General features: G+C 40.4%; 1 protein-coding gene across 4 annotated transcripts in view; it reads left to right on the top strand.

Moving 5' to 3' along the window:
- INPP5A (inositol polyphosphate-5-phosphatase A) overlaps positions 1 to 26,522 on the top strand; it is a 624,592-nt gene that overhangs the window by 559,338 nt on the left and 38,732 nt on the right. For 3 of the 4 annotated variants that reach the window (XM_090057772.1, XM_090057771.1, XM_090057770.1), the window contains exons 10-11: positions 2,253 to 2,348; positions 3,268 to 3,342. The exons of the other annotated variant lie outside the window; for it this stretch is intronic. In XM_090057772.1, the coding sequence (XP_089913898.1) occupies positions 2,253 to 2,348; positions 3,268 to 3,342 (171 nt within the window). The remainder of the gene's footprint in view (positions 1 to 2,252; positions 2,349 to 3,267; positions 3,343 to 26,522) is intronic. 4 annotated transcript variants of the gene reach the window in all.

Genomic DNA, 26,522 nt, shown 5'->3' with positions numbered 1-26,522 from the left:
TTGTGGTGATGTGTGGAAAAAGTGATTAAGTCAATGTTAAAAATAAAACGAAATCAAAACTGCAGCTCCCCCAAGGGCATGGCATGCCACTCCTTCTCCCTCCTCCTAACATGACCTTTACTAGTTTATTTTAACATCTTCCCTATGTTCTCCCAGAGCATGATGTATTGAACAAAATTGTCCTGGAATATTAAAAAATATAAGTGCCATTTTCCAAGGGTGCCCTGTGCTCATGCAAGTTTTCTCCCCTTGTAAGAAATACGTATTCAAATATTCCAATAGCAATGCTTGCACCACTGTAAATTGTAGTGGTGCCAGATTTTGCATTATGTTGCTGTTGTCAGGCATGTATAATTTACGTGTGGCATTAGGTTTGGGGTAGAAAATCTAGTATCCAGAGGAAGAAGCCCAAGAGGGAAAAATCAATTATCCCTTTTTAAATTCATAGAATTGAAGACAAAAACAGATTTGTATCTTATTTTTGTTATCAGACACTCCAAAACCAGCACCCTTTGAGTGTTTAGGTTGCTGTTATTTACCTGAATTATGGTAACTTGTAAAGGTTCCTGTCAAGAATTTTGCCTGCCCTGAGAAGGTGCATTTTATAAAGTGAATCCTTCTCTGGACTGCTCGTAATGTAGCATTGCTAGTTTTAGCTGAGAACTAGATGCTTTGGGTATGAAAATGATTTTTTTCCCATTGGCAAGTATATTTGTTTAGATGCTCAGCAGTATAACTGCATATAAATGAAATAAAATAAACAACCAAACTGAGCCCTATTTTCCTCTCTGCCACTGACTTTCCAGGTACCAGTGGATAAAATGAAAAAAGCTGAATTCTGTTCTGGTACTGATGAAATCCAATTTAGTTCAAATTCCAGTGTAGCTTACGCAAATGTTATGTTACGTCTACATGATGTTTTCCCTTCAGTTTTCCCATCTGTAAATAGGGGTAATGATACATTCATAACTTAGGGGTAATGATACATTCATAACTTACAACTCTGTAACAATACGTATCAGTTCTCTAAGGTTCATAAAATGCTTTGGGATTCTCAACTATCATAGAAACATTAAATATATATTTTATAATGAAACATTATGCAAAACCAAAATATATTTTCTTCCCACAGACACAAATAAATAACCACTTTCCTTATTCTTAATTTAATGCTGGTCTTGAGCACTGTTCATTTGGGAGACACTAGTAAAATAAACTTCTATTCAGGAAAAAAATCCCTACCAACTCTCCTAATTTTGTCCTGCACCTTGGCCCTGATTCAGCAATATATTCCTACTTATCAGATCACCTAAGCATGCATTTAACTCTGATATGACTTAAGCATATGCTTAAGTAGATTTATGCATATGCTTAAGTGCTTCAGGAAAACCTCAAGTCCATCTCTAGTGGTATGCAACAGATTCTAAAGTTAATTCTTCCAAATGTAGCTATAGTCTTAAAATTGGACCTCCATACAGATAAAAGGTAAATCAGGGGCAGGACTGACACTCCACCTGATTTACCTGTGAGCCTAGATCAGATGCAATACCTTTTAGCCAGAAAAGATGCCCCTCCCCAAAAAACAAGAGGTACAGTGCTTTTAAGAAGGGTGGTCACACAGACCATTGCTGCTCAGATAACCTGAACCTTCACTGGCAAGTATAATGTTATAAAAAGATGGTGTTTGTGTTTTATAAATTGAATTAATGTTTGGATAGGAAACTCAGATGAATTTGCAAACAAGAGCTAAGCCTTTACAGTTGGCTGGGAGAGCTTCCTGCCGTTGTCCATGTCATGTTCTGTCAGGGTCGGGGGGTGGTACCTTAGAGACTCACTGGTTCATAGAGGCGAAACCTTTTGTAGCTCACAGTGTACTGCATCAGAGCTATGAATGGAACTGAAGGAAGCAGTGGTTCTAAATAGAAGGATATTTAAATACGAAGGATAAGGGGAGGGGCAAAGAAGGGTAACGTGAACCAGTAAGGTCTAGGAGCCAGTAGCTGCAGACAGTGACGGTACAGGTCATGCGTAATGCAAGCGGATGCTATGCTGTCACATTTTTAATTCAGTATCTACTTTAATGAGTTACGGAGTGCTTAGTTTACTATGAAATTTCTGCATCAAGAACGCTCTCAAATCGGCACTGGATTATACACTTGATGTGCAATGACTGAGAAAGTTGCATGAGAAGGGAACTTATCTTTCAGTTAAACGGTCTTTCTTGTTTGTGTGTCTCTTTTTTTTTTTATTAGACACTTTGTGCAAAAGCTACAATGCAGACTATCCGGGCAGCTGACACAAATGAAGTAGTCAAGCTAATATTTCGTGAATCTGATAATGACCGAAAGGTATGCAACCTAATATAGTTCATGTCATTGTCATAAAAGTGAATGCAGACATTGTTGGCTATCCACTATTTAGACTTACAAACACCAAAGACAAAATTTGACTCTGGCTGCAATTCCTGAAAGTCACTAGAATAACATCAAAAATTAATTTTTGACCCCAGATATACAGTTGACTATATGTCCCATTTTCACTGTGAAAGTCCTGTTTTAAATGCCTGTCGCAAGCATCAGAGGAGGTTTCTGAAAATATGACCAAAGCATTAATTTGAAGAAACTGACAAGATGCTTCAAGTGTGCATGTCACCTGGCCAGCAGCACACTCCCCACACACCCCTGCTCAGCCGGCACGCTCCACTGGAACTGGAGTCAGAAACATCTAAGCATGTGGAGGTGGGGGTGGAGGGAGAGGTCCTGTTTTGCGATGCTGTCAAAACAGGCATTAAAAAAAAAGATATCAAAAAAGATATCACATATGTATCAAAAGAACAGATAATCAAGAGATATATGGGCACCATACACAAAGGTTTAATCATAAAATGTGAGGAGTTAAGTTATCATCTGACCCTGTATGAAAGAAGAACCCCTTTGAGGAGTGAAGTAGTATTTAATTTATAATGAAACTCAGGATTTGGTTGGGTATAGTCTTGTCTGATGTGCACAGAATGCTTTCCAAGTGAAAACAAGGCATCATTTAGAGGTAAATATAGACTTCTACTCTGTGTAGCATTGCTATTTCAGTCTTGTTAAGCGATTGCCAGTTAACCAAATGAGCTCTTTTGATGGAGTTCTTAGAGACCTAGGAATTGTACTATAGATTCAAAAGGTTGAAGTTATATAGCTAAGGAAGAATATCACCAGCTGAAATGTATGGACCCCTTGGGGCAGAAATTCTCTACCTTTTTCTGCTTTATTTTCTCAGGTTATGCTACAATTAGAAAAGAAGCTTTTTGACTACTTTAATCAAGATGTTTTTAGGGATAACAATGGCACTGCGGTAAGTTTATGATTCTACAGTAATTAAAAATAAATTAGACTAAACCTAAAGACATACAGTGCACCTCTATCCATCCTTTTGTCCTTCTGAATGCTTCTGTGCACAAAATGGGAGACAAAATGTATCTAGAATTTAAGAATATAATAACTCTGGTCTTGTTCCTCTTTTGGAAGAAAAAATCTCTTTTGTATGATGATTTCCAAATTGAGTCACCTCTAACTTTAGCATCTGCTCTATGTTGTGTTCAGTTTTGCATGGAAAGAATTTTAAATTTGTATTTAAAATATGTTTAACAAAGTTTGTGTTTCTTTCTCTGTCGTCTTTCCTCTCTTTCTTCATGCAGCCTCTTTGTTTATTTTTTTACTCTTCATTGTGCAACATTAGAAGACATAAATTTAAAGAAAGGTGAACTCTTATCAAAATTCCTATCCCAAAGAATACGGAAGAAGAGTCAGAAATAGAAATGGAGAGATTCTAACTAGTGTGATTATCTGTCTTTGGCTGCCGACTGATGTTAAATTAAAGGCATAATGGGGTCTGATGCGGAATCCCAACAGTCTTACTTCCTGGCATGCCACAGGTACATGGCAGGAGGCATGATGATGAAATTGAGCATGAGATCTCATCGCACCGTATTGCCAGTACAGGGGGAACTTAGGGTCATGACGCTGGACTGTCCGCACATCGGCAAATACCAGGTTTGGCTTCCTACGCTTCCCTGGCTAGATGCCTGGATCAGCTGACCAGCTTCTGGAGCTCGGTGAAGTCTTGAAGTTCTCTGGGGGCTAGGATGACTGGGCACATGTTCAATTAAAGACATGATAGTAACCAGCTACAAAGTTATTACACTTACATTGCGGTAATAATTTTGTGCCTTATTCCTCTTTTTAACATGCCATTAACTGAATGAACATGTGGCCATATGTGGTTAACCAGTTAATCACATCTTAAGTGTAATGTCTGTCAGGAGCCCTTGAGACAGACTTAACAGGGCTACATAAGAGAGGAAAGCAGATACAGAAAGACTACTGTTTTGAATGACAAGCTATAGAATCATATGCAAATACAATTTTTGCATAGAAAATACTAAACAGATGTTTTGTATTCATTTTGTTCCATAAGTCACCCTCTAATACTGGCCAAACTGTTCACACATTGTCCACAATTAGCCACATTTCATTAACGTTTCTAAGAGATGTGTAACTGAGGGGAAAATGTTGATCTTCCAAAATAACAGAGCAAAAATGAAGTATTGGAAGAGTTTATGTTACGCTTGGAGGATTCAGCTTGCTTCAGTTTGGTAGAAATCATTTCAAAGTAATTCCACTGACTCCAGTAAAGCCATGCTGGTGTACACCTGTGTAAGAAGTTGGTGTTCACCTGCATACAAGTGCTAATCACTTTTTTTTTTATTCTATGACTGGTTAAAACACAAAGATTTGTAGCTGGGCAACATTAAGGAGAGTGAAGCCTCTGAAAATTAGATATGAAGAAACCAAATTGGGAAGAAACTAATTTCCATTTTACATATATATGAGGACAAGGAAACATAAAGAAATTAACACTTTTCTGTGCATATATATTTTCCATGTTGTGGAAAATGGTAAGGAAAATAAGTTTACTAATCAGTCCTGAAAGACAATCTGGCATCTTAGGAGGACTCTGGCACCTTAGAAGTCGTCCATCAGATCCAAATGCAAGAATAGCTGTGACCCTTTTGTGCATGAGAAGATCCATGCCTATCAGGTTCCTTCCACATGTGGTTGTGAGGAGCTTTGTCTCAGCCTTTTCCATTTTTTGAAAGTCATAGGAGTTTTAACTTATGCCTCGAATCATGAAGAAAGTGAAAATCTATTTATTTCTCTTTCAAACATTTGTCCATGTGGATCTCATGTGGATGCATGTACACACGAGATCTCATGTGCATGGTGTGTATGCATAGAAGTGGAACACATGTGGACAAATCCTCCTGAAGAACTGTAGTTCCTGTGAGGTAATCATTCTTTTTGCTTCTCCTTTTGTCTGAATATATGACCGACTGAAAAAAGTCTTCAGAAAATGTATACAGACCAACTTCCTGTGCAGATACTTCCTTTTCAGGACATTTGGTCCTAGAAATTTCAGGGCCTTTTATCTCTTCCATCTGACACATGAGAGACTGTCTCTCTACATGAAGCATGTAATATTTTATTTAAAACTTTTGATGGAAAACTGATAAAAATTAAATGTCAAGGAATCGGATTAATAGTAATGAAATCTTGAACAGTGAGGATTTCATTACACTCAGTGACGTTACAGATTCAGAACCTGACCAACTAAAAAAACTTTTTCCTCTATTTTTATTTCTTAGCTCTATTAGAGACAGAAATAAAAGACTAAAGAGCAAAATATTTTATTACTCATTTTTGTATGGTTTTTAACTTCATTTTTATAATGACTTGAGGCATTTAGTTTTATCCTCATTCCACTACTGTTTTATACAACATTTTTATATGCTGAGAAAAATCACTCTTGTTCATTGCAATTTGCAGTACACCAGTGGAAGTCCAGGTGCATACTTGGTTGATTTTACGTATATGTACACTTTTGGTAAACACATACACGCTCACATGTTTGCATGCAAAGACATATGCAGACATTGCATTCTAGCACACTACATTTCAAAATCAGCTGCCATTTCATTCACGCACTGAGAAGCAGGAAATCTTCCAGCTCAAACGTGGAAGAAAAAGATAAACGATATAATGAGCCATTGGAGATAATCTAATCTTCATGGTCTAGTTAAACACGCAGCACCATGATCACTAAAAACAAACTACCTATCTAAAAGGATAAATGTCCCTGTGCCGAATTCAACCCAAAAAATCCATCGCATCCTTCATCAACCGCCGGTCTTGTACCAGCCTGACAGAAATTTAATTCAAGCTGGCTCCTGAAAATAATTATTGTATTTTAAGAGTAGTAATCATTGGTCGGGACATGATTGAATGTGTCCATGCCTATTGACTTTTTCTATGATTTATAGCTTTGTTTAGTCGATATTCCCATCGAAATTGTATAATTAATTATAAGTGGGGCTGTCAGGTCTGCAGGATGGAGTGCCCTGATGAGTATTTGGGAAGATTAAATTTTCCTGAGCTGTACCGATGCAAGGCTTGGGAATTTTCACAGCACTATGGCTGTTGGATAAAGATGTTTTCTGTGTGTTTAGCAACTGCTTTAGCTCAAGATCCATTGATTTTCTGAGCTCTTTTTTATCAGTGTGGTGTCTCTTCAGTAACAGTGGAATTTGTGCAGATGTGACAAGACCTGACAAATATTTATTATCAACAGGCTACTTTATCATTGTCCATACACACTTATTCCTTCTTTTTTACATTGTAATCAAGAAGAAGAATTCTTAAGGTACATGTAGAAATGGATATCATATTTATGATATAAATACCTAAAGTGGATACAGATTATCAGTTCAACAGAAGTACTATATAGTTTTCAAACTGGAATTTTTTAAGCTTAACATTTTCCTAACTTCAGCCGTTCTCTTTGTTTTTCCCCATCAACCAGCATGTACAATGACTGTTCTATAAAACTTTATTTCAAATGAGCATCAATGAAAAGAGAAATTCTGTTTTAGATCTCTAGTGCCTAATGCAGAGTTATAACAACATGAGAAAATATCTGTCTTAGATTCAATGTAATGTGGTCTATATAGTAGGTGTAAAGGCCATGTTGAACAAGTGGGTAATCCCATTAACAATTTAGGAGTTTGTGATGAGATAGTGCCAGTGGCGAGTATCACAGAAAAAAAAAATGAGAACAGTGGAAAAAGGGACATTATTTCAGGCTGAATTTGGCCTTGATAAATATATCCATTTAAAAATTTAGAGCGTTTAAATTGTTATGTGAAAGTAGTACCTTTGAGATAGAAAATGCTTAGAAAGACTGGTGTTAAGGTTTAGCCAAGCCTTGCTATAAAACATTTCTACGTCATCCTCATCCAGAGGCTAGCTGGGAAACAAGTCAGTTCCCAGTCACATTTCAGAAGCTTCAGGGTTACTCGTAAGTAGGAACAACCCCCAGATGGGTCTTCTACAGTGGTGCGTTGCCAGTACCCCTTTTTTGTTCATGTTCCTGATGCACCTAAATAGCACTGAGTTCACATGAGGGAATCCTCAGCCGGCTTGTTAAGCCATTTCTGTGGTTTCACTGCATCAGTGGAGCAGACTGTCCTGTCTTGTCCTGGGTTTATCCATTTTTATAAAGAGATAAGTCACCTAGAACTTGATTGTATTTTGAGATTTGCCAGTCTTAAAAGAGATTTAACAGTCTGACAATGATAATAATCACAGACAATAGAAACCTAGTATTATAGTTCACAGTTTCTAAAATAAAGCCACATCCTTATATTTTATCATATGCTTTCCAATTACTTAAAATAGTGATTCAGGATATAACTGCTTATTTGCTGCAAAATATCTGAAATTAAGGAATTTCCTGTTAATTGCAAGAGCTTTAGAAAGAAAAGCAATTAATGGGCAATTATTTAAGGAGAAAAAAATCATAGTCATGTTATTGATTTGTGCAAATGGATCATTAGTTATATGCTGCCTGCTCAGGAGCCAGTTAAATAAATATATAGCAGGAATATAAAAACTATTAATGACTACTGGAGAGTGATTAAAGGATTTAAAATATTTTACAATCTTTAACCATAATCAGAAATGAAAAAAATCACTCATACTTTCATATATTTCATATAAACTATATTCATGAACTATTTCAGCTGAAAAATCATACTTTGTCTTTATAATTTTGATCGTTATTGTCAGAGTATTCAAGTAATTTGTGATTCTAACAGTTTGACCCCATCTTACTTCTACTAGTTTCACTATCGACTTCAGTGGAAATAGAATCAGATTTTTGGTGATGGTGCTGAGCTATATTTGCTACTGCTTGTTTAATCAGACTGTGTAGGTGTAACCAGGCTTGCCTTGCTCTCTTCCTCCCTTTTGTGGTTCCTCTATTGCACCAGTTGGCTAAACAGCAACTTTGCAGAAAGGGACCTGGGGGTTACAGCAGATAATAAGCTGAATATGAGCCAATGGTGTGCCCTTGGTGCCAAGAAGGCTAACAACATACTGGGCTGCATTGGTAGGTGTGGTGCTGGCCAATCAAGAAAAATAATTATTCCCTTCTATCCAGCACTGGTGATGCCACATCTGGAGTACTGTGTTCAGTTTTGGGCCTCCCACTACAGAAAGGATGTGGACAAATTGGGGAAAGCAGAGGGTGACAAAAATGGTTAGGGGAAACTGTGCTTATTTAGCCTGCAGAAGAGATGACTGAGAGAGGATTTATTAGCAGCCTTCAGCTACCTGAAGGGTGGTTTCAAAGAGGATGGAGCTAGACTGTTCTCAGTGGTGGCAGATGACAAAACAAAGAGGAATGGTCTCAAGTTGCAATAAGGGAAGATTAGGTTAGACCTTAGGAAGAACTATCTCACAAGGAGGGCAGTAAAGTACTGGAACATATTACCCAGAGAGGTTGTGGAATCTCCATCCTTGGAGGTTTTTAAGACCCAGCAATACAAAGCTTTGGCTGGGTTGATATATTTGGGGACAGTCCTGTTTTTAGTAGGGGGTTGGACTCAATGACCTCCTGAGATCCCTTCCAACCCTAATGTTCTATTCTTTTGGGACCTGTGTGCAACTTCCAAAGCATAAAGCAAATATGAGGCTACCTGAAGCAAGCAGCCAAGGATCTAGACATATCTGCAAGGAATCCTTGGCTTTCCTTATATAACTACTCTCCGCTCCTCAGGTGCCTCAGAGGCATGTCGACATGGAGGAGATGGGTCCCCAGTGCAATACATGCTGTTGATACCAAGCCAGTTAAATGATTTATAAAGAGTTGTTCATCACAATTTTGACTCACAAATGGACCCCAATGAATTATTAGATTATGGAGGAAAGGAGCAAGGTTAAAAAAAAAAAAGTGGCATAACATTCTTTCTGCCACCTCTCAAGTGCTCTATATATTTAATGTAGAAATTTGTGAAGGGAGCTCTGATGGCACAGCAAAGGTTACCAACCTTTGGCATCTGGAAACCATATAGGGGAAATGCACACACATGCCTCCTTTTAATGGGAGAAGGTAAAATAGGCTGCTTGCAGACATTAAAAAAAGTCACTTTAAATTCCATGTGCTTCTGCACCGAGCCCAGTGTGTACCCAGAGGAGGCACTGCATTAATAGGACCCAGCTCATCCAACATCTGCATAAACCGGGCACTTCAGTGGGACTTTTATGGTGCTTTTATCTGATTCAGTCATCTATTAGATAAAAGAACCAAAAGCCCCACTGAAGTGCCCTTTCTACACTGACACTATGAAGCCGGATTGAAATAACACATTGCTTCTTCCAGTAAGGTGTGGGGGAGTTGTGGATTTGTTTGTTTTTTTTAACAACTGCAACCAGCCATAAGGGCAGTGTGGTTTTCTTCATATGAATTGTCAAATGTCCACATCCTCTGGCAGATCCCAGATAGCATTTTGCAAAAAAACAGTAAGTTTGTACAGCAAGTACGTTTCCAATCTGATTTCTGTCCTTATCCAACAAAGGAAATTTTCCTAAGATCTAATTCCCTTTCATCAAGGAGTCAAATTTTCCATTTGTTAAGCAAGGATTTTAAGTAATCACCTGTTTTGCTAATTAATCTAGAGATGTTCTTAGTCACAGGACAGGTGTGAATCTTTACAAAATGAATAGTTATTCTGTTTTCTAAAGGATTCCCAGGCAAATCTAAAAGAATGGGGGAAGGGAAAATAAGGCTTAAACCATGAGGGACCTTTATTAAGCTTTTTTGTGTGAATATGTATGCTCAGAAAGGTTAAGGAACTGGCATCACTGAAAATGTATTAATCAACAGACAAGATATAGGACAATGCACTCTTCCAGATGGCCTCAGCTTTGACCCTTTTAAAGATAATGGGAATACTGTCCACTAAGAACTAGATTAGGACGATCAAACGCATTTCATCAGGGTTTGACTTGAACCATGATCCCAAAGGTGAAAAGGCAGAGGTTTATCCACTGTGCCACCCAGCCCCTGTCCAGATAAAATCTTGAATATGATATATAAGAGCAAATTAAGATAGAGAAAGGAAATTGATTGCTTAGGACCATTGTTACCTAGGTCTAGGAGAGAGGGAATCCTGTAGACCTTGAAACTGCCTCTTTTATTTAAGGTGGAGTTCTGAGGTGATAGTTTTGTCACACAGAAGAAATGATACAGTGCAACTCTTGAAAACGGCATTCATGTGGCTGGATTTGTGTGTTCAGTTCAGTATGTGGTTTGCATGCAGTGAGGGGTTTCATAAAAATCCAAAACAGGGAATAACACAAAAAGGAAGTTCCCTTAATTACATTGTCCAAAAAAGTGGGGCCAAATATTCCTTTGCAGTATATCAGTTTGTAAATTTGGTACAAGAGTTCCAGATTTGTTCATTATTCACTTGCAGAGTTAACCTCCAGTTTCTATGGTCAAGCAACTACAGAAAATTTATAATGACCTTTTATCTCCCTTTGTACTCTTCTACCCACGAAATATGTGACTCAGAACCCGTTCTAGGTTCAGAACTACATTTGTCCATAAAGCCATGCCGAATATGTTTTATTGCATTCTACCTTGCATTAGTTTAGTATAGTCTAAGGAGGAAGGTTGTGTCTGTGTTTATAATATGCATTCTGGCTCGTAGTTAATTTATTTTTAGTTAACTTATTTTTAGTAACAGAACAGGTAGCTTTTTAAACTTATTTTTCTTAATAATATAAAAATCCATTTTGCTGGATTGCAGGAAACATGATTACCCCAGAACCCCAGTATTGTGTCATTTACTCCTATAAAATTTCCGTTAATGACAAGGGGACCTTAAAAAATCTGGGGCAGAATTTGTTCAATTAATGTCTATTCTTACATCACTCTGTGTAACAATAAAACTGCATTCTGCCTGTTTTTATGCTTACAAATTGAACTAACTAAATTCACATTTATAGTGCAGTACACTACACACTGCTAATTTCATAGTAGTAAAAAGTTGTGTTATATTTCATGATGAGATATTTAAAAATTAATGGAAATATACATTAAATCTGTCAAACCTTAATTAGGAATATCTTACATATAAATCTTTTGTTTAAATAGGCCTGCATTAAGCTTATTTTTAATTTTTTGCACATGCATCCCTGTGCATATGTGTGTGTGTAATACATATATATGATATATAGAATACATAGCGATTATAAAATGTGTATGATATGGACACACACGCATGCTCACCCCAATATATAAAAATAGATAATGTATTCATATGTATATTCCTTCATGTGAGTTGCAGTATAAATAATGCAAAAGTGTCTGCTCCTAGGAATTCCTGAAAGGGTTATTATATATGTAAGTAAATATATGTGTGAGATTAGATACTAGGAAACAATGGGACTCCATGCAGACATAGAGGTTTACCAACACAGGCTCTAATTAAGCAAAAAAATATTTATTTTGACTCTGTTCTTCCTGTGGCAAGATTTCAATATTGCTGCAAGGCAATTCTGTTTAACACCAGCTACCCTAAGGGAAGCAAGGACATCTGAGCAGAATTCTTTAACAACTAGGATAAGGGAATTCAAACTTTGCCTAACTTAAGCAGTCTTTGAGAACAAGAAAAAATCTTTAAATCACACCTAGTTGGCATATAACAGAGGAGGTAATACTGAGGGCAAAGTTCCATTTTACACTAAGACCATATTGAGGGCATTCAAAATTCAAGTATCCGCATGTTAAAGCTTGTTAACTTGTGCTATGCACCCTCTGAGTTAAAGGGTGCATCTCAAAGTTACACCACTTCAGCCAAGGGTTAACTCTGGGCTGTGCTACCTATCTCATGTTACGATAACTTCAGTCTGCTCCATGGAGATAAAGTGAACAATTTTTATTCCTCTAGCATCCCAGGATGCACCATTCCCAACCCCACCCTTTAGCCCTGAGCTAGGAGAAATGGGAAGGAAAAATTTTAAGTGACTTTTTATTCTGCAAACCACTTTCCATGTGAGCAGTTCTTATTGATATGACTGGTTGCATTGAAGTCAACAGGGTACTTTGTGAATAAGAGCTGCTTACATAAATAGGAGTACATCCTATAACTTGATTTATAAGTGATATAAAGAATAAATTATTTATTCCTTAATGACATTTTATTTTCTTAAATAGAGTTATTTTTTAGTTCCTTATTGAGAACAAATTATATAAATCGTGCGCCAAAATTCTGAAATTAGCAACCCTCCATTAACATGTATCATGTTAGATATGGATCTGCAGAGTAACTAAACTGGGGTAGACAAAATATGGCCTGTGGGCCAGGTCACCAGGCAATTTCATCCAGCCCCTGGGCAGATGCCTGCCAATTCACTGTATCCGGCCTGCTCTGGGCTGCCCCTGCTGTGCTTGCATGGGGCTGAGACCTGCTCATTCCCACAGGAGCAGCGCATGCTACAGTCCCACCATCACCTGCAGGATGGCCCCAACTCCAGCCCCATAAGTAGGGAAGCAGCAGCAGGTGTGGGAAGTGGCCTCACACTCTCCCCTACATCACACCCTCCCCACCCCCACAGACCCTCCCCCACATCCACACACACCCACACTCACTGCCCCCCACAAACCCCGTACACATGCGCACACACTCCCATATCCCACATACACACACCCCTATATGCATACACCCAGAGCCCCCCACAAAGCCCATACCCGCCCACCCATTCCCTCCAACACCCCTGCACACCCCCACCCCCCACAATATACAAAAGTAAAACTTCATTTTGAGCTATTATGCAATCACTTCTATATACACAATGCAAACACACACATATCAGGACAAAAATATTTTCCAAAATAAAATACGTTATTGTAGATGTTTGATTTTTAGTATATAATTTGTGTTTTCTTTTCTGGTTCCAAGATGGCAAACCCCCTTCCCAAAAGAAGTCTTTCTAGGGGCAAAGGGAGGGACTTCTGTCAGTAAAGGCCAGGGGTTAAGAGTGGAACTTCTGGTCTGATATGGCAACCAAGGGGCAGGGCCCCTGTCAAGGGGTGTTCCTACCCTTGTGGCCCTCAACAGCTCACCAAAACTCATTAAGTGGCCCCCCAGCCAAAATAATTGCCCACTCCTGGACTAGACAGTGGTGAGCAGCAGTTACTCAACATATGTGTCTTGTCATATACAGTGCAGTAGAGTTAGGGATGGAGGGCACATACACATATGCAAACCATGTGGAGAACCACACCAGGAGGCCCTGATTGGCTATCGGTGAGGGGTAATGTATCATGTGAACATTTCAGAAATATTTCTGCCACTTGTTGATCCTCATATCATCCCCATCTCTATTTCATCCCCGTCTCTATGTTTATTTAGACAGTAAATTCTGCTTGGATTTTTTTTATCAAATTCTCCACAACAATTAATCACCTCAGCATAAATGTTTGTTTTTTGAGAAGATTAGTCTGAAAGCCTAAGGGACGAAGTCAGACCTTCTTTAGCCAGGTGCACTATCACTGAGCTTGGTGCAGTTATACAACTTAGATCACAGGCCAAATTGTTCCTCCAGAGATAACAAGAGGAGAACTGTCCATCTCACATGAAATGGTAGAGTTATCCATTTCATTCCAATCCCAGGCTGGGCCTTGCAAAACAAGATAGATTCAGGGAAGCACATCAGTGACAAGATCCTTAGAGAAAAGTCCTATAGGACTTAAAGGCAAGGAACAGACATTACTTGTAAACCAGTTTAAGTGATCAGAAATTGGTTTAAACCTGTAACAGAACAGAAGCTCAGGGCACATAGACCAGTTTGAAAATGGCTGAAACCGGTTTGAGATAAACCTGGTTGAATGTAGTATCAGACTTAACTGATTTGGGTCAAACTAGTTTATGCAATGTTTGTCCCAGACCCCTTCCAGATTTAAGTTAAATCAGAGTACCCCAGCATCCCGGCATGCTCTCTGAGCTGGGCAGGACTCTCTGTTCCAGAGAGCTAGGCTGGCCCCTTCTCTCTGTTCCCTGGCTGAAGCTCTGGTAGAGACTGCACATATAGTGGGGACTGCCTGGCTTCCTCCTGCTCTCCTCCCTCCCCCTCACCATTCTTCTCAAGCAGAGATCCCACCACACCCCCCACCTTGCACAGACACCTCTCAGTATTAGCTAGCATACCACATGCTGGTTACAGTCTGTGCTGCGGACAAAGGCATTCAGTGCAGTCTCGGCTGCATAGGGCTTTTTGGAGCTAATTAACAGATAGCTGGTAATGTCCCTGTTTCTTCCTTCGAAAAGCTGTGGGGAGGCAGTCAGAAAGACCAACCGTACCTTGTCATGCATCCACAGATGCATCTCAAGCAGGTCCAAGGAGGTGATTCTCCCCCTCTATGCGGCACTAGTCAGGCCGCAGTTGGAGTACTGAGTCCAGTTCTGAGCGCCGCACTTCAAGAGGGATGTGGACAGCATGGAGAGGGTCCAGAGGAGGTTCACTCACATGATCAGGGGACAGCAGGGCAGGCCCTATGAGGAGAGGCTACAGGACCTGAACCTGTTCAGCCTCCATAAGAGAAGGCCGGGGGGAGGGAATCTAGTGGCCTGTTATAAACTAGTCAGAGGGGATCAGCAGGCATTGGGGGAGACCCTGTTTCCCCCGAGCACTGCCAGGAGTGATCAGGAATAACGGTCACAAGCTGGCAGAGGGTAGATTTAGGCTGCATATCAGGAGGCGCTACTTCACAGTCAGGGCGGCTAGGATCCGGAACCAACTTCCAAGAGAAGTGGTGCTGGCTCCTACCCTGGGGGGTTTTCAGAGGAGGCTAGATGAACACCTTGCTGGGGTCATTTGAGCCCAGCACTCTTTCCTGCCATGGCAGAGGGTTCGGACTAGATGATCTACTCAGGTCCCTTCCGACCCTAGAAACTGTGAAACTATGAAAGAAGAACTTGAACAAATGGAGAGAGGCTGTTGTTTTCTTAATCAGCTGATAAACACTGAGTTAGGGGTGATAAATGCTGTGTAATCAACTCCCTGCTTGGCTGCTCAGGAGGGAGGGATCCCCTCCCTAATCGGAGCATCCTTCCAGGGCCTGCCCATGCCCCCACCCCTCAGCTCAACACTAGAAGGAAAGGGAGGGCTGCTTTAGGCCCTCCCCACCACCACCCCCAGCTTCTAGCCTGAGCCACTGCAGGCATGTGCTGGCATTTCTTCAGTCCAGCCCAGAGGCGATGTCTGTATTGTTACAAACCAGTTTAGCCAGGTTAAACTAACTGGCAAAGATTGAATCAACTCAGGCTCAGGGTTTTTGAATGTCAGTCCCTAGCCTAAAAGGATGCAGCCAGTAAGGACCACTAAAAAGTACTATAAAGATCTAGAGACAAGGATTTTTGTGGGTGATATCTTTTTTTGGACCAACTTTATAGTTGTGAGGGCTCTAGACAAGTTTCAGGTACCTTAGATAAATCTGAGGAAGGATAGTTGGAAGCTGAAAGCTTGTCTGTATCCCTCCCAAATGTACAGTTGGACCAGTAAGGATATTGCCTACAAAAATTCCTCTGACACACATTTTTCCTGAACCATGAGAGATACAAAATCACCCTAACATTATCTAAAAATCTAGAATTTAATAGATTTTTTTTAACCATCTTATATAAATCTATAGCAGGAATACCCAAGGTCCACCTGAGCATGGAGGCCCATTGAATTAGTGATTTAAGGAATGCCAATTTCTGCAGGCAGTGGCATGCAAGGGAGAGCTGTGGCTAGCATCGTGCCTAGCTACCTTTGTCTTCCTGGTCTTCAGTGACCAAGTTCCTTGACCAGTGGTGTCAGCAAAAGGTAGACTTTGGCACAAGTCCAGAGCAAGCATAAATTTACCTCCGGAGCCATAGCTAGCTGCCTTAACTGCTCTGCATTTGCACCCAAACAGGAATATCACTTCATTACATTTTATATGATGGTTCACAATTTCCAGTAGAGAAGACTCAGGACAACAGCATCCAAGATGGCAGAAAGTTAATACATCCTGAAACTATTTTATCATATCTATCACTCCCTTCAGATAGAGGGAGTTTTTGGGTGGAGCCAGGAAAGAGGACTTGGAACTAGAACAGACATGTGGTGCTTCCATAGAGATGACTGTCTTCCTGTCCCTCCCTTCTAATAGAATACCCTGATCAGCTGGTATCATCACTGTTCCACCAGGACAATCATTGAGCCAAGGGCAAGCTGAATATCAGAGTAGGCAACAACATCCTTCCCCATGAACATAACTCAACCTACCTAGGATTCACATTAGACCAGGGGTGTGCAGTTGTTTTGAGCAGAGGGCTGCTTACTGATTTTTGGCAAGCTGTTGATGGCTGCATGCATAGCCCCATCTCTTGACAGGTGCCCCGCCCCTGGTTGCCGTCTTGAGACTGGAAGTCCTGCTCCCTAACCCCCAACCTTTGCCACCAGAAATACTCCTTTCAGCACAGGGTTTTGCCATCTCATAACCAGAAAAATGCCAAATTATATTCTAAAAATGGAACAATCTACAGCATTCATTAATTTGATTTCAAAAAATATTTTGTCCTGATTTACATACGTTTGTGTAGTGTACAGAAGTGATTGCACAATAACTTAAAATGAAATCTTACTCTTGTATATTATGGGGGTGGGTATAGGTTTGTGGGGGGGCTGTGGATGTGTGGGTATTTGGGGGTGGGGAGGATATGAGTGTGTGTGGAGGGGTTTTGTGAGGGGGTTGATAGGTGTGTGGGAGTGATGTGAGGGACCATGTGGGTGTGTGTGTGTGGATGTGTGGGGTGTGAGTGGGTATGGGGTTGGTGGGGGGAAGGTGGCCGTGGTGTATGAGGGGATGCTGGGGGAGGGGTCTGCATGTATGGCATTGCAAGGAGGGGTGTGGGCGCATGTGTACAGTGGGGTGTGCTTGTGGGACTCACCCTATGAACACACACACTCTCCCTCTCCCTGCCTCATTATGCACACACATGCACACTCTGTACCTCCCTCACTACACGCGCACACACACAATCTCTCTCTCCTTCCCTCATTGCTCTGTCTCTCTCCTCTGCTCCCTCACTGTGTGCACGAGCACGCACACACACACACACACACTGTGCCTCCCTCATTACTCTCTTTCTCTCTCTCTCTCTCTCCCCCTCTTTGCTCTGTCACTCTCTCCTCCTCCCTCACTGCACGTGTGGACACACGCATACATACACACCCTCCCGCTCCTGGCCCCAGGATACCAGCACAGGCCCTGTGCTCCCGAGGTCTGGAATTGCAGCCCAGGGCCACATGGTGCTGGAGCAGGTGTGCAGGGAAGCAGCAAAAGCGGTCGCAGGCAAAGGCTTCCAGGTGCGGGGGCAGGGGTAGGAGGGGTGAGGCAGGGCTGGGCCAGCCTTGCTTCTGAGTCCTACTGGCTTCCACTGAGTCCTAATGCTCCTGGTTCCTGTCATCCTTGACAGGCAACCAGCAGCAGATAAATATTAATTTTCTAAACTTTTTAGAGAAAATATTAATTTTTCTAAACTTGCAGGCCAGATAGAATGCCGTGGTGGGCCAGATCTGGCCCGTGGACCATATTTTGCCCGCCCTTGCATTAGACTGTTCCCTCACCCATAAGCATCATATTCAGAAGGTCAGTAGTAGTAAGGTCTCTGTACAATTAGTTTTGCCTTAAGATGTTTAGCCAGCATGACATGAAGTGAATGCCAACTCCGAAGTGCTCAGAACCACCACATTTGCAATTGTATATGCCCCAGAAGAATATTGTGCTCCTGTATGGTCCTGAAGTTGTCAGATAAAAAAACTCAACACTGTACTTAACAGTGTGCTGAGACTCATAACAGGCTGTGCAACTTATACACAGATGTTCTCCCCGTACTCTCGGGCATTCGACCAAGTGATATAAAAAGACAGACCCTATCATCATTACTGGCAATAAAGGCAAGAAATGACAAAAATCACCTGCTCCATCAACTGTCAACTGAAGACCCAAACAGATGGAGGCTTAAGAGACTCAAAAGTTGTAAGCACTTTGTAAATGAAGCCCACAAGCTCCTGGAAGAGATTGGGGATACTGAACAAAATCTATGGGCAGCAATGGAGTGGGCCAACTGCTGGGAAAAGTCAGATCTATCCCTACAGCATTTTATACCAGCATCAAAAAAGTCCCCCATTGAGTATGATCTTGACAGAGAAGCGTGGGCCAAACTGAATAGACCGAGTTCTGGATCCAGAGGCTTCAAAACAATACATCCCAAGATGAACATCTTGGACAGCCCCCTTTGTAAATGTGATGTCCAGCAAACAGTATACTTAATCAAAAGCTGCAGTCTTTAAAAATGCCCAGACGAGGTAGATAGATTCCACACATTGAGCTATAATACCCTACGCTGGCTCATAAATTTAGATGTTGATAACTGGTGCCACATGAAAGAGAGAATAGAATACCCCCCGATGAAGGCCCCATCACAGACCCCGATAAAAGCCCCTGTCCACGTGGTATTTTGATAAGAGTTGATGATTTGGGTTCAGGCCTGATTTTGGCCTTTAATATGAAATGGCCCAGCCAGTGCAAACTACAGTAAATTACAGTACACTAATATACACAATATATATGTAATATAACTTCATATTTATTAGTTCTACTACCTGTTAAGAGAGAAGGATTTCCTATAAAAATAAATTCACACTTCAGTGCTAGTGTAATACTTGCTCTTCTAAGGATGAGAAAAGTAAAGAGTGTTCAAAATGTAGTGTGACAGAGAAGCTTGCCAACTCCTAGCTAGAAAACAAAAGCTTTAAAATGAGGTACTAAATAGACTTGTGTTTAGTCAAATATTATGGCCAAACCTCGGGTTAAGAACTGTTTACATATCAAAGGAACAAAAGAGAGGTGAAACTGGTAAGTATCACCGAACAATTGTGCTGCTAGAGAAGAATTTCCAAACAGGAAGAAAGAAAATGTTTATTCACATTTTATAGAATAAACAGAAAGACAGATATATTCACAAGGCTCTTTCTAAATCAGTAAGCATTTGGTTTGAGCAAGGACTGCAGAAACATTTCCTAAGCATGTCCTTCTTGACTATAAAGTTGGATAAAATTATATATGTGTATAAGTCATTTATAGTGATGGAGTGACAGAGGAGGTTCCTATTGCCAGTGTTCACATACTTTAATTCTCTAAGGTTACTTCTACATGCTCATCTTGCTCATCTCCTTTTTCTTCTTTTTTTTTTTCTTTTTTTTTCTTTGGTCTGCAACTTCATTTCCCTCTAGCAGCTGTGAATTCTCTGGTGGTTGCTGCAGATGGATTTGATAAATGCTGCTAATATCACCTTCTGATCTAACAATGCTCTGACTTTGGTCTGTAGGTCTTGATGAGTAATTGCCGTTGTTCTACTCCAATGACTGAATTAAGTTGCCCTGTTATAAAGGGTTCATACTTCTGTGATTTTAGCTAAGGCAGCTCATAGCAGTGTCCCTGTGGACATTGACCTTTTTCAGGGTACCTTTTTACTTTAAACCTAAGCAAGCAAAAATTGATGTGATTTTTTTTTTAACTATGTCGTGTATGTGCAAAATCTGATTATTTGAAATGGTTGTGCTGTATCATTTCTGCATTTAAAATTGTATGCAAATATTCTCATAGGCCAAAGTGTTGGCCCTGGTGCACAGTCTAAAACAGCTGGAGGGGGCTGTTTTAATACCAGTATTCTAGCCTAGGGACTATATATTAGCTACTTGCTACCTCTCCACTTCATGAGCTTCTTTCTGTAGGAGAGTATCACTGTGGTTCTGCATAGTGTTTAATCCACTAGCCTCAAATCTCTGCCTCTCAGTAACAAATAGATTCATCCAGGCCATAGAGCCTTGCAGAATACGTAGGATTTATTACCTCTGTGCACATCCCCTATCCTACACCCCCTTGAAAGAATGATCGTTGCTGATTCCACCTGAAAAAGGAGGGGAACAGGAAAAAAGCCTGTCACTTCCCATCACTGTGAACATGTATGCCAAGATCCACCACAGTCAATTTTATCAGCCACCATAAGCCCATGGAGACAGTAGTTTGTAATGAAAATACCATTAAGGGCAATGGCACAACTGTACTATAATGTGGGAGTGTTCTTCTATACAGGCAACCACGGCTTAAGACTGTTTCGCTTAGCACTATTGTGCTATAATTGCTTATGCTCATTTTAAATTGATACCTGATTTCACTTAGCACTCAGCAAGTTTCATTATAACACGGTTGCCATCTTGGGTCATTAAAAATAATTGCGGTCGCCATCTTGGGTCGTCAAATACTTTCGGTTTTGCTTAACACTCATTTCACTTAATGCTTATTTTTTCAGGAACCAATTAAGAGCGCTAAGTGAGAGTTGCCTATACAAAGAACTCCTTTTTTAAAGTAATGCATTTGTTGTGTAGCTAGCCCAGAAAGTTTCGTATGTTGAACGTTTACAAACACTGTTGAAGCATAGGTTATAGATATTCCACTACACTTTAGAAATGCACTTTTTAATAGTCACCTTGCTGAATATTTTTGTAGCACCTATTAAGCACAATTAAGTACATAAGTATGATCCCATTGCAACTATTCAGATCCCTGAAAAACTAGTAATGCAAAAAAATGAGTGGGTCATCTTGCTTTTTTTTTGTCACATAGTCTTAGGGCTAAGATGACAGCCTACTTCAAAAATAGATTCATTAATGAAGTTTATGGGGCTCTATAGCAGGACAGAATAGGAACACACTTAAGTGCTTGAGTCTACTTAAGCACCTGAAAGGTTGAGTTGTATCTGATCCTAATTGTTTCAGGGAAGAGTAAGGAACATCTATCAGCGATTTTCTTCAGTATTAAATGTAGTATTCTATCATGGTGGTGGTAGTAGTAAATACTTATATTTTAGTAACTCCCAGTGGGCCCAGTTGAGATTAGAGTCCCATTGTGCTGTGCATGGTAGAGAGAGTTCCTATCCTGAAGTGTTTATAGTCTAAAGATACAAATAGATGGAGGTGAAAAGATACAATATATAATATAATTATATATATATACACAACTATACACACACACACACACACACACAAAATATATATTTGCTTATATATGTATAAGCAAATGATCCTGACAAAGAATTGGCATCATTTTCTCAGTCAACGGCTCTTCACTGTCCCACTGCTCCTCTCAGGGAAAAGACCAAGATCTGTCCCTGGCACTCCTCACTCCCAGCAAGCCTTAGTCCCACTGCCCTTTCACAAGACTCCACAGCTGCTGCTGCTGCTTCCCATGTCCTTGTCATAAACTGGATGTATTCCAAAAATCATGCACAAGTAATGGCTCTTTCCATTGCTGCAGCAAGATCCTCCTTTCTACAGGTCTCACCAAGGAGTCAGCAAACAAGCAGATGCTCCATAGTGTGCAATTCATTGCACTCGCATATGTTTTTATTAGAATAGCCCCATTTGTTCATGGTTGGTTTTGATCTTCCACTTTGCATGCACAGGCAATTCAGGCATTGCTTTGTTGGCCAGTCTAGATCAGCCTCTCTAGGAACATTCTCCTGGGGTTCCAGGTCCATTTGTATATAATCTTTCCTTCTGCCACCTCAGTCATGCCCTGTCACTGTTATGTCCAACAGCACAATTCTGGTCACAAAACTCTTTTGCCCTTTAAACCATTGAATTAGTTCTGTGTGACCACAAAGTGGATGCCTGGGGTCTTCCATATGCCTTGTTCTTTCATTTTGGCTTGCTACCCCAAAGCTATACTAGGAGAACGTTTGCCAGCACTAAATAGTTTCCCCTTAGTTCATGAAAGATTATTAGCCCTTCTTCCCCGCCCCCCATAGAAGGGACTTGCCTGGGATATCATTTGCCCTGAGATCACACTTTACTACAGGCAGCCAGTAATCTAACAAAACAACAAAAGGATTTATTGTGTATCCATGAAAAGTTGACCATATGGTTTGAAAATAAAAAAAAAGGAAAGGAAACTTCCTCAGTTCCCATCTGGCTACAGTCTACACCTTCAGGAAGTCCTGCTAATATTTCCAGGGATCAGTCTTCTTGCTGACTCTGCAAGCCCTAACTGCTGGGGACCTTGATTTACCCCAAAGGCTTGAGATAATCTAAAGACATCTGCTAACCTACAGTCAGTCAGGTATCGTGTGTGTAATTGCCAACTCATGTGGACTCATCCTCAGTGGCCATGTGCAGTTCCTGTAGTCTGCCACTGAACTTTATTAGCAGTCATTAACAATATGCGACGTGGCATACTAGCCCACAGAAAGCTCCTAAATACCTCCAAGCCAGTTCCCTGCCCCCATCCCCAACCCTAGCATTATTCAAGTTGCTGAGAAATTTGAATTCTCCAGAAAATTTTTGCCTCCTGAGGCATTCTGAGATACTTTCATTATTGTTAGGCTGACTTCTCTCATTACAGGCAAACAATAGTGGGTGTCCATTGGGGGTCCATCCCAACAACAGCCCTTTCTGCCTGTGTTTGGAACTTCTTACTCTACACAATTGCCCAGTGATACTTACCAGTTTCACCTCTCTTCTGTTCCTTTGGTACGTAAGCAGTTCTTAACCAGAGGTTTGGCCATAACATTTGACTAAGCTGTGTCCCAAAATTGTAAAGATACATTCAGACATCATAACACAATTCATACAGTGGTAAGATGATATGAATAAATAAAACTTAACAATGCCTTTTGAACAAGACCAACATGAGGCTATTCAAATCAACCTTGGGACAGATGTCTCTATGGGAAACCCATTAAACCCCCAAATCATTCCTAGTTCTGGTATGGGGTTGTGAAAATAAACTAAAGTAACTTTGAGCTTGAAAAACACTCTTTAGGAATGAGTAATTAATACTAAAAGTCCAAATCTGACAGTCCTTAAATTTTCATTCAGTTCCTACTAGGGCTGACCAATGACTAAAAAAATGAATTGCAACAAATCACAATTTTAATTGCACAGTTAATAGTCAGCCCCCATGCACCCAACAACCTGGAGCCCATGCACCCTGCGGCTCCTCCCCACTACCACCAACAGTGCACTGCCCCAGTCCCGCTGCTGGCCCACCCCACACCCGCTCCAGACTCGTCCCAGTCGGAGTGGACCAGCCAGAAACAGCCCTGACTCTGGCCCTCCCTGAACCTGATCCAGACTCGCCTGGCCACATTGAGTAGTGACAGCAGCTAGGCAGAAGCTGCTGCTCAGCACAGAGGAGAAGCTTCCCCTCACTGCAGTTGGGCCCTTCTTGATGCAGCCACCTGTTGCCTGTGCTCAGGCTGCCCTGTGGCTCTTCTGCACTGTCACCACTGCCCCACTGGGCAGCCCGGAGACAGCAGTGATGGCAGCAGAGAGGAGCCACAGGGCAGCCTGGGCATGGGCTCTGGGTGGCTCCAGCAAGAAGGCCCTGGCAGCAGTGAGGGGGAAGGGCCACTTTTCCCTATGCTAAGTAACAGCTTCTACCTAGCCACTGCTGCTGCTGCCACTGCTCGGCCTGGGCAGGTGTGTCTGTAGTAGGCATGGGGCAAGCCAGGATCAGGGCTGTGCACATGGGTCCACTAGTCAAAATGATGTGCGCAATTAACAGGATTTAAAAAATTAATGTGTTAATTTATTTTTGCATTAATCACGTAAGTTAACTGTGATTAATTGACAGCCCTAGTTTCCTATTCAGTAAACACTCACAGATACCAGTGGGAGTCCGTCTAAGTATTGTGTAAACGCTGATTGAGGATTTTTGCCAAAAAAAGACCACTAAACAGAAATACAGGAATTCTAGATTGCAAATTCCTATAAGTGAATCCAACATTTCAAAAATGAAAAAAATGCTGTAAAAGGAATGCTACATCTATCCCTCTTATACAGAGTATACTTACTCCTGCTTGTTACATGCATATACATATTCATATGAATAGGCTATACTATTCACCCTTTAGAAAGCTGTTTTTATCAAATAGTCCTGTTGGACTGTGCGTTGAACTTTATAGGCCAAACGTTTTGGTGGCATTACTCTATTGTAATTGACAATTGAAACAGTAGGAAGTATAGCCATGCATCTTCAAATCACATGTAGATAAAGTGTATTGTTTGTATGTGGTTGGAATCATGGTCCCTATGAGACTGTCTGCCTATGACATGCAGCTCCTGTATCAACTTCGAACTACAATACTTTAAAGTCCCCAGTGTAATTGCTCTGATTACCCCAGCACTTCATATAACACCTAAAAGGCTAGGTTCTCCAGGATGATGTTACAATGAGTAAATTAAGTGGAACAATATATTGATTTTCAGGCTTTCAACCTAATTCCTTTGTCATATTCAGATTATTTAGAAAGAACAGATGCACTCAGCTATATTTAAACAAAGGTTACTATTACAGCAATGAAGTTATTCACAGTGTTGTTTAATGTGCAATATGTAAACCACTGAGATGATTATACTGAAAGTCAGTGTGCATAGTAGTAGGTTGGGCTCCTCCTTTAAAATTCATACAAAAAAAGGGTCCCTGTCCAAGCCCAGCCCTTTTTCAAGCAGAGTTGATTTGAAATTGCTACACTGCCTTACAGTGTTTCAATTTGTCTGTACAGCTTTAAAGTTTTTCATTAATTGGAGGTTTTCTCCTTGGAGCAAAGGTCTGAGTCAGGAACCAGTAATTCAAGGAAAATGCCAGTGTCATGCCAGTAGTTAGTGAGGGATCATTTAACTGTCTGTTTGCATTTAGGACGCTGGGATGAAAAACAGACAGATGAAACCTAAACTAGTGTAACTTGTACCAATAAAGTTTTATCCTAGATTCTTTAAGGGGTAATTCTCTACTGCATCAGGTGGTGTTATCTCAGTTCAGTGGTTTGCATTATCTGTCCATGACTTCATACCAGTGTGGACATTTTGCCTTTCCACTCTATTGTAGGCCTTGGCAGATAAGAGAAGCCCAAAAAAAGAACTCCCACTGGAAATTCATGGACAGGATGAAGAAATTTGTTCTCACCTACAGACAGGAATGAATAAATCAGGTCTTCGTAGCTCCTGCTTGAGCATACGTCTGTTGCTATTTCAGACAGAATAGAAAAAAATACAGGCTTCTCCAGCCATTTAATTAATGTCTAGAGAAAAAAATGATATAATTAAGTTAGTAACTATCCATACAATACTGGCATAGAAAAGAGTAACTTTCTCCAGAAGTAATATACTGAAATTAAAAATGTTAAAACTGATTTTTCTTTCAAGGCTAGATCTTCCCCAGATGCTATTAGCAACTCCAAATTATATTTACAGCAACCAAGTTTTGCCTGTTGCATCCAAGCAGGCTGTCATTAGTTATGCTTTCATTCTAACTATAAAGGTATAAAATATCAGTGCTTGCGAAAAGTAGGGAGATTTGTAGAGCTTCCAGTACACAATAGAATCTTGTTCCTATTATCTGTTATCTGTGGTGCAACAGTGTCAGTAGCCCATGTGCATTAGATAGCATACAACTAAACAAGTAATAATCTATAAAACATCAGAAATGTCTGCAGATGTCACTGAAAAGTCTCTAACCTATGTCTAACAGCTCATTTTGCTAGAACCTGGCCTGTGGATCTCTGGATCTAGTCATTGCCCGAATATAATGAGAAAACCAATCTGAATATGCAAAGTTTAGAATGTTTGAATTAATGTGAAAGGACAATGCATCTATTTGACTTTCTCAGTCTTTGGAATTCTCACTGAGCATTTTTTACCATTGTGTTCTGTGAAGAATTGTTCTTTTATTCAGCCTTTGCATTTTTCAAACAATTAAAGTAAGTCCCTTCCCCCATCTTTCATTTGTCTCGTACAATTTTTTTTTGTTTGAACAGAGCTAGAAAATTAAATTCAGGTAGAAAGTAGATTTGGAAGAAACTGTCAAGTTTTCATTTGAGGAATTTCATTAAAGTGTTTTTCCACAGGGTTCATGTCAGGCAATTAGTATCTATTAAAATATTTAATGTTTGGGGTCAAGAAAAGGGTGTTAGCAGCTATTTCCATGACCTGTGTGTCTAAATATATAACACATACACACTTGGCTGTATGTACTTTAAT

Source organism: Crocodylus siamensis, chromosome 7 (assembly GCF_052110815.1).
Source record: "Crocodylus siamensis isolate JL-2025a chromosome 7, ASM5211081v1, whole genome shotgun sequence".
In the NCBI taxonomy this organism is placed as follows: Eukaryota; Metazoa; Chordata; order Crocodylia; family Crocodylidae; genus Crocodylus; species Crocodylus siamensis.
This window is presented reverse-complemented; position numbering and strand designations above follow the sequence as displayed.